The 9853-nt window shown below is 36.1% G+C and overlaps 1 protein-coding gene across 2 annotated transcripts in view; it reads right to left on the bottom strand.

Annotated features, from left to right (window-relative positions):
• Positions 1 to 5093: 5093 nt before the first annotated feature.
• Positions 5094 to 9853, bottom strand: part of SHOX (short stature homeobox) — a 41212-nt gene continuing 36452 nt past the window's right edge. For both annotated transcript variants that reach the window (XM_018568728.1, XM_018568729.1), the window contains exon 5: positions 5094 to 6084. In XM_018568728.1, the coding sequence (XP_018424230.1) occupies positions 5839 to 6084 (246 nt within the window). In that variant the 3' untranslated portion in view covers positions 5094 to 5838. The remainder of the gene's footprint in view (positions 6085 to 9853) is intronic.

The following is a 9853-nucleotide window of genomic DNA, read 5'->3' as shown; positions in this document are numbered from 1 at the left end:
TCTCCTCACCTCCTTTTTCTGGGAACAAGAGATGGAAGAGAGCGCTTTGTCAGTGGGAGAGGGGGAAAAAGACTAAAAAAGAAAGCTAATGCAGCCACCACATCTAAGGAATGGTAAGCCACAGTATATTAAATTGTAGTTTTGGGGTATGCTCTAAGAAAGATTAGGTTTTAGGCTCGGAATATGGTAAGAAAAACAATTTTTCTGAGGATATCTTGGGTTGGTTTACTAGAGTAGAGAGTGTTCCCATAGCACAGTAAAGTTACGCTCACTTAAATGACTCTAAAATCAAAGGTTAAACATTAATAATTAACAAAACTGTACCTTATTTGTGCATCATTCAATGCTGTAGATCCTCAAATCATCCCTGAATCGGTGCTCACACTGTCTTTCCTTCCGGGGGGGGGGGCTACTTTTGTTTCCCATGGTTCTTGTATGCGCTGTTAAGTAGCTACCACTCCAAGCTCACTCCTGTGATGGATTACAACCTCAATACAAATTAGTAAACTATATATGAGATTGTAGTTCATAACGGGAGGGAGCTTTAAGGGGTTATTCACAAAGCTGCCAAAGGCAGCCAAGTGAATGACCCAGCCAAAGTGAAATGAGCCGAACGACGTTCGGCTATTAACTCCGACTCAGAACGGCTGATTTCAGCTGATTGGCTGAAATGAGCCTTTCATCGGCTGCTGAACATGCTCTACTGAGCTGAAGTGCAGAAGGACTTCGACTCAGCCGGTCCAACATCTGGATCGGCTGAGCCGAAGCTCTTGCAGTTCACTCACTGCCGTTCGCCCCTATTCTCTTAGGGGCTGAACAGCAGTGAGTGAATAGCCGTATGCCGCCGAGCAGCATTTGGTTCGGCTATTCTGGTCGGTACCTCTGTGGTACCGAGCAGACTAGAAAATCTATGAAATTAGTTAAAAGAAAACAAAAAAAGGTTGGAAAAATATTTGTAAAATGTAAAGAGTAAAAAAATTTAAAAAATAAAGAATTTTTTAAAAAGAAAAAAATTATTTAAAAAAAACAATTGGGCGGAGCTAGCAGTGACAGCTAGCTCCACCCAACAGTTTTGAATTCTATTTTATAACATTATGCTATATAGTTTTAGGATATTATCTTTATAGAACAGAATGCAGGAATAAATATGAGTTGTGTATTTATCTAAATTCAGCTTAAATAAAGCTGTAATGTACGTAATCACAGTATCATATTTTAGGTCAAATGCAGGGATAAATATATTGTTTTAAAACACAATGTTTAACCAAACTAAAGCAATTAAGGCACCATTGCAATTATATTGCTTAGGCATATACACTTGCTATATTCTGGCAATAAAAAAGATGTGCCTGACCTAAGATAAGCACCTTGGAGGATTAATAGGTTAATTAATGGGCTAGAATTTCTTCTTCTCTGGCATGGAGAAGCTAAATGTGACACAGATGTTTTGCATTTTTAGAAGCCTTTGTGACATGGGAATTATTGTTGTTTCACTATGCAGCCATATCATTTGCCATTATGTGCCATCACTGTGCCAATTGTAAACAAATAATTGTTTATAAATGTATCAAGTAATTAAATAATCTGTTAAAAAAATAAAAATGTCATAAGTTAACTTACAAAAAGGTGTGTATTAGTAGGCTAAAACAGAAGTCCACATAATATACCTGAATATATGTAAATGCTTGTCTACAATAATAATGTGTTCCTGGTAAAAGTACTGTGCTACACACATCATCTTTTTCTTAAAAATGTGTAAACAAAAAAAACTCTTTATAAGAGAGATTGGTGATGCTCAGAAACCTACAGTATGTGTTGTGTTGTAGCAAACAGTGTTGCCAGACCAAGTTACATGAACAGGAACATCACAGGGTCAGCTGAGCCCAATCTTATTTTCTAATGCATACAGCAATAGTGTAAATCCCTTTTAGTTCTTCATTCTGTTTGTAATGCCAAACTCCAACTATATATGGATAAAACCTTTTAATGAATGTAAGTATGTAGTTATTAAAAGTCATTTACTGAATCTAAATAAGACTCTATAATTACTGGATTTTTTTTCTTATAAGTTTTCTGTAATCATATGACTAAGAAAGGAAGGATCACAGTCTATCTAACACAATAAATGAGAGCACACAGATTACCTCATCAGGGTGTCTGCTCCTTTACTATCTATCACACAGGTGAGGCATGGTAGTGTCAACACTAATGGTACATCACTACAGGGAAAGCACCTTGCAAATACCTGCAGATACTTTTAGGTGCCATCTGAAGCTTCCGGGGTGCTCCGAAATGCATTGTAATATAGACACTTCCATATTTTCTGATATTGTATTACAGGAATGTGTGGGAGGTGGGAACAAGTAACTAAGATCTTAGCTTTGTCAGGAAGTGTCAAAATACATGTTACAGTCAGTTACATTTATTGGCACCTGGCTTGGGACATTATACATGACATCTAAAGGTATATGGAGTGTAGCATTCAGGGTATTCATGATCACTGCAAGCAAGTAGGACACTACTGCCTTTTGTATAAAGTCCTGTTTATTACTGAACATAAAATGCATCTCTTCAGATAAAGCAATACTTCAATATAACTTACTTTCTTTATATTATTCATGAGTCCACTTGTGTAGGTAAAGAATAATTGTAGCAGTCCCATACAAGGTACAGGGCTCACCAGACAGGAGAGAGTCCTGCCTCTCTCAGACAGGACAGTGCAGAGCTTTTTAGGGGCTCAGAGCTTCCAATTAACTCTTCCTGTTCAAGCAACACCTTTCCCCTGGACTGCCAGATCCTTCAACTAATACCCCACCATGACCTTTAAAGAGCCTGCAGCCTGTATCATTGGGAGAAACACCTTTTATCCAGGACCCACCAGGGAATTGTAATGTGGCAGGTATATGTGAGACAAAAAGCTTGCTGAAAAAAGTGACAAATGTTTTGGTGGGTAAACGATAAAGTTTGTTGGCATTCAAGCCATGTTTGGGACCCTTTAAAGCCCTTGCATTTTACAGTCAGATCAAGATTTATAAATTTGGAGTTCATAACAAGACATCTCCTCTGATAGTTTTATGTTTTAAAAACTTATGTTTTCTTGTCACTCCTTTGTGTATTTTGACACATTCTACATGCATTGGGGCATGTAAATATGCAAGTATGATTATACATGTGTTAAACTGCATGTGCAATGAAACTTACCAATGTAAAACAAAATGCGTAAAACTCACCATAAAACACATGTAATGGGCCCATAATGCTACTTACCCCATTCATTTACAAAGAACATTTTTTAGACATGCTTTATGCTACTGAGCTAATGCCTTAAATAAGGCATCTAACCCAATGAAATGCTCATTATTCAATCCAGCTGTAAACTCATCCACATGAAATAAAAAAAATTGAAACTCTCTTAACACCTATGACTTCACTAAAAAAAAAACGTTTTCTAAATGTAAAGTTCAGGGAGTTTTCATTACCTTTTTCCTTCCAAGTTTAAAGTCTATTCTACTTTTAGTAATCTGGGCCTTGGTAACAATCTACTTTAATACCATGTTTTAAAACCAAGTCATATGAACTCACAAATCCAAATATTTATAAGTTTATTAATATTCCACTTGTTGTTTGAGATGTACATTCATACTTTGTGATTTACCAAAATACACTCTCAAACTGAACATAACATGATTTAGTGAATTGGTGTTGAAGCATGCTGGTATGGGAGCTTGTATATGAAAATTTAAAACTATGCAGTATGACAGATTTTAAGACCAGTTTGCTTTTTGACAGGATTGAAATCTTCCTATCTACAATCCCTGAAATGTCTGATAATCCAGACATACAACTTGTATATATGCAGCCCAACTAATTGTACTAGTTGACATGATAATAAGGAATTACTAGCATGAGAGAATTTTGCAGATCATGCCAGAATGTAACATGCCCTATACAAAGGTGCTTTATTTATCACACATGGCTATGTCTCCAGTTACAATCAAAAGGGCTACATTTGTGTGGGTAAAGCCAATGCCAAAGAAACCTTAAGGCTAAATGCCTACAACAGTTTGCAAAAGCAACAAGATTCCAAAATATAAAAATAAATGCAAAGCATTGTCAAATTTACACTCAACATAATTAAAATATTACACATTTATACAATTTCAAACAAAATAATAAATAAAACATCCACTTACATCTTTACAAAGAAACAGAAAGGTTTGCCTGTCTTGGATGTACCGAACACAAATGCCAAACTAAAATAATGAAATGGATATGTTTTCTTATAAGAGGTAAACAGGAAATTGTATGCAAATTATAGCATGTTATCCATGATGCTTAGGAAGAAGGAATTTGCATTAAAATAAAAAAGCAAACACTTTGGTATCTATTTTAATATGATTATTTACTGTTGTGATGTATACGTCAACCAGTCAACAATGCCCTGATCATAGATTTATCCAATTTAAATTGTGTATTAAAATGGCAAATAGAAACTAAAACCACCATACCGTTTTTTTAGCTGATTTCATTATAATATGGCACACTGACTATTAACAACCATAACGACTTTCTTCATATAAGGAAGAAGACAATATTATTTTATCCATTCTCATGGAATTCTCTCATTTGGCAAATGAACTGCAATACCCAAGTTGAGCACAAAAGGCTTGACCTAGGTGAATGCAAATTTAATTATTGATATCTCAAGATTTCATTTCTTAAACCTATAATATTTACAGTATTGCACTTTAATTGCATCTTACTAACAGTAATTCTGTATTAATATTACTTTCTGACACTGCCGTTACATCTTCTTCTTCCTTATAATAAATACCTCTAGGATTTCCAAATCTAATTACTTCTGAATTTTGGACATGGTGACAGCTTACAGGTAAATGGCACAGAGCACATAATACTACGTTTTCTTAAAAAGTATAGTGTCTATGTCAGTGGCGGAACTACCGCCGGTGCAGGTGGTGCGGGTGCCCGGGGCCTCAGGCTCTGGGGGCCCAAAAAAAAATCTTGCACCAGGGCCCTTTGTTCCTTAGCTCCGCCACTGGTCTATGTGGTAAATGTTAGGCATTTTTATTTTCAGTTATTGAAAGCACCAACAATTGGTGTATTGTATGATTTATTTTTCCAAATGTGATCTTTGGAAAAAAATAAATAAATTATTGCTGCCTATTTTTGTGAGCAGGCTGCTGCACATAATGAATGGCGATTCTTGCTTTCTCTACATCCAAAACTCCATGTACGTTCGGGAGACTGTGTCTACAAAGGAAGGATTTTATGGAAGTGAGTAATAACATTGGCAAAAAAGTTATGCCATTTTTAATGGAGACCAGCCCCAGTGATTTGTTATCTACAATATATCGATCTATGTATATGAATTTTCCAAGTTGGTTTTCTCAGAAACATGCAGAAGAAAAATTGAAAGCAGCCAATGGTGTAATGCTCAAGTTCCTTTTTTGTCAAGAGTAAAGAAAAAAATTCTCTGTTTTCCATTCCTCTTCAAAATTCCACATTTGTCCAAATTATGTAAGGCGATGTTCTTATCTGTCTCCATCTGTCTTCAGATTCAGAATCACTGTGGTTGCAAACATTGTTTGAAATTCATGATATTTCATTCAAGTTTATTGTGAGTTTAATTGACTAAACCAAATGATGCCTTTGTTTAATAATCCTTGGTGATCTTCTACAGAGGCAGGTATAGGCCCTTTAATTTTTCTAGCACACTTGCAAAGTATTTTTAACAACCCATTTGGCGTTTGAAGAGTCATATAATGGCAGAGAAGAGAATTGAGAAGTCAGTCACTGTTTAATCAATGGCTAAAAGTGTCAAAGCCCCAAAGCCTCTGCATGTTTCCTGGCTTTGAGTCGCAAGTCAGCAATACTAGAGTTTTTGCTGTTACTTTTAGCAGCGGCTGCAACCACAGCTGCAGCGGAAGCTGTGTCTGCCAACGATGCAATTGGAAGTCCAAAGGGTGGAGGAGGAAACATCAGGTAAGGAGCGTGGGCAGCCAGATGCGGATGAAGATGGGGATGTGCGTGAGCTACACCTTCTAACTGTAACTGAGCCTGGACCTAGAAGGAAGAAGAAATATGGGTCACATCAAGAGGTTTTTATTAGTCATGTATTTATGAATGCTAAGTAGTAATTGTACATTAGGGTGGATGTAGGACAGGACCCAAGGCAAAGTTGTCTGTAATTCAAAATAAAGAAAATGTAATCCCATGAGCACAGAAGACCTCATTCCATATTCAGTCAAAAAATGTCCTTATCTGCATTAAACTTGTGAACATCAAACAATCAAAAATTGTCCTTACCTACAAGTACATTTAAATTCACAGCTTTCACAGTTTATTGCAATCTAGCTACTACTATTGGGAGGTAATTAAAGGGAATTTTACTTCATAAACTTTATCTTACCCAAGAAAATTTGTTTCTATTTTTAAAAACTTTTTGGGAAAAAGAGCTTTAGTCCTACTGGGAATTTGAAGACATCCTGAGGGCTGGGTATTAATGTATTTAAGTATTCATATTCAACACAGAGAGAGAGTTAAAGTGGTACAATAATGTATTCCCCACAATTACCCCCACTATAGCTGGTTTCTGGTTTCGCAAAACTGGTACATTACAATGGCGTAGTGGTTAGCACTTCTGCCTTGCAACACTGGGGGTCCCTCGTTTGAATCCCAGTCAGATTACTATCAGTAAGGAGTCTGCATGTTCTCCCTGTGGTTGCGTGGGATTCCTCCGAGTACTCCGGTTTCCTCCCACACTCCAAAGACATGCTGTTAGGTAATTGGCTTTTGTATATATGCATGTGAGATAGGGACCCTAGATTGTAAGCTCCTTGAGCACAGAGACTGATGTGAATGCGTAACTATGTAAATTGTCAGCGCTATATAAATACCAGTAATAAATACTAATAATACATTTAAAATATCTTGTATTTGATCTAGCACAAACAAAAATGTCTGAATATTATAAATAGCTGTTTTCAAATGCTGAGGGGATTTTGTGAATCAGTCTGGGTTTAAAGCTTCATTATTTAGCCTTAGAAAACCTAGGACTGGCAGCGAATCAACACAGCCATTGAATGAATTCAAAAGACAGCTGTTTCATCCTTTGGGAATCCTCAGTTTGACCATGGCCATAGATTCTGCATGTTAATACATCATTTTCTTACAAAACAAACAACGAAGAATCAGACATATTTGTATAATTTGCATATAGATTAGCTTACTACATGTTCTTACATATCTAATGATAGGCTCATGCGCTAGCAATTACCAAACATTCCAGTTCCAAAAATATATGGGGCTGATTTAATAATCTTAGTTTTGTTTTAAGGTGCAAATGAAGTTAAGGAAAATGTTCTACTTATGCAAGTTACTCGCACCTTTCGAAAAGTTCACTGTGCTGGTGTGTCTTTGCAGAATTTGTCCCTATGTTTAAAACAAAATTTCTTACATATGATGAACTATTAAGACATTCCATGTTGATTTTATCTTTTTTTGGAATGGCTTAAAATAGTAATGGCAGCTGCAAACCACTTACCATAGTGATATGCAACATTCTTACCCTCTTTCCAGTCTTCATTGATGACTGGAGTTTGGTAAATGAGTTATGATTACCTGTGGTGTGAATATAAATATCTTAGATATTAGGTTTTTTGTTGAATTTCATTAAGGCTGGATTTGCCTTTTCATGTGTGTTGTGTCACACGTTAATATGCATTCATTAAGGCTGGATTTGCCTTTTCATGTGTGTTGTGTCACACTTTAATATGCATTGCATAAAGACCAAAAATGGACATGCAGCATTTTTCCTAATGCAACACACCACAATGCAGAGTAGTGCATTGACACATTTGTCACCGTATTTGTGTTTACCCTCAAGGATGGAATTATATTACTGTGTTTTTAAATGTTTCAATTTACCACACATCTTTAACGCTCATTTTAACATGTTTTATTGTGCTTTACTGCATTTATCATGTTTTAGAGTTGATTTACTAAAGGAATAGAACCTATTCACTTAAGAAAATGAATGTTCCCTAAGAAAGTATATGAACACTTACAATTGAAGTTAGATTAGCTTATTAAAATAGTTTAGCTCTGTTCACTTTGAATACCCAATTATGTACAAAGCAAATAAAATAAACAGAATTTTTGCTTGCATGTGATTGGATGATTAAATTGAGCATAGCCTTACCTTATTCATTAAGCCTAATAAACATTCACTGTTTAAAATTAATATACAATTTCTGAAGTGAACAATTACTTTGATGAGTGAACTTTCTTTATTCCTTCAGTAAATCTTACCCATTGTGTTGTGGTTTTGTATATGAAATCACAGTTTATCTCAACAAAATGTGGCAAAACATGCATTTTAGGATACAAGCTAAAACACAGCATTTTTTGTCAGTAATATAGTGTAAATCCAGCCTAAGGCCTGTGTCAAATGAACTTTATGTGAGGGAGCACAATACTGCATATCTCCAACTGTCCCTCATTTGAAACCAAATTCATGTATTACTCTTTCATCTTTGTGTGATGCATTTACCTGTAAAATTCATGTATGATTTACTTCAAAAGTATGCCTATCGCACTAAATTTTTTATCTAATTTTTAAATTATTACACTTGTTATTTTCAAAAGTTAGTATAAAGGTAATGTAAAAAAGCAGAAGTGTTTTTAACTTATTTGTTTAACTTAAATTCTCCATGGTCCATGTGATGGGGGGTGTAGAAGGGGTGTATCTTTTGCCTGAATATTTTGTGCTAGAAGTCCCTCTTAACCATCCCAGAAAGTTGGGAGGTACATACTAAATTGATTCAAGAGTCCTTCATAGGAGGACCCCAAGCTAAATAAATGCAAGCATTCTCTGAAGCCTTTTTGACAATAGGAGTTTTACTGACACTTAAAGTAGTACAATACTTATTTTTGAAAGCATCAAAGTTCGGCAACATTCATTATACTAATAGGCAGGCAAAATACAATGCAATTTGTTTTAGGTACCACATTCCATATTTTTGGTTAATCTTTGGGACATTGTTTTAAGACTCTTTTCACATCTACGTGTTGTAGGTATGTTGCATTGTTTTGCTTGCACGTGATTTGCATGATTAAGGTGAACACAGCTTTACTTTATCTACAGTGCGATCACAAGCACTGTACAAGCACCTGTCGCTCAAACAGTTGTAAGAACAAATATGTTTAAAAACATCTCTTCAGAATAACATCACCCCAAGCAGCTGCAGTATCCCTAACAATGGGACACTGGCTGCAAAGACACAACCACAGGCCTGGTCCCAGCTATACCGCAGAATGGCTCTACTCCACCCCCCACAGCAGTGATATCCATTGTAATGGGAGGGTGTCACTAGAGTGGGGAGGTGACAAGTATCTCTGTGACAGATGAATGGCCAGCATATCTCTACCCCACTACTAGTGACAGCCTGCAGCACTCCCAGCCTCCCCAAATGATGTAAGCCAGCAACCCCCATACAGTAAAATAATCACTGCTATCATTAAGACAGCACTGTAACCAAGAAGATTACCAGGCTGGAGACTGCATTTACGAAATGGGGACACATCCAGGGCTATGGTTTCATCTAGTGTTACTTTACAAAAAACTTTTGTTTTTAAAGTGTTGTTCTTGCAGTTGAATTACCTCTATTATCTACTACAAGTTTATGTTGTAAAGTTCCTGCAGATAATTCACTGGCACTCTAAAATACTATTGCCAACTCTTTAAGGGCTGCAAAGCATGCCATTGTACTGATCTTTGTAGGATGCCCATTCCCAAGTAGAATAGCAACAGTGCTTAATTTCTTCTATGCGC

This window comes from Nanorana parkeri, unplaced genomic scaffold (assembly GCF_000935625.1).
Source record: "Nanorana parkeri isolate BGI_ZX_2015 unplaced genomic scaffold, ASM93562v1 scaffold1236, whole genome shotgun sequence".
In the NCBI taxonomy this organism is placed as follows: Eukaryota; Metazoa; Chordata; class Amphibia; order Anura; family Dicroglossidae; genus Nanorana; species Nanorana parkeri.
Note: the sequence above shows the minus strand (reverse complement) of the source record. Positions and strands in the feature narration are given on the sequence as shown.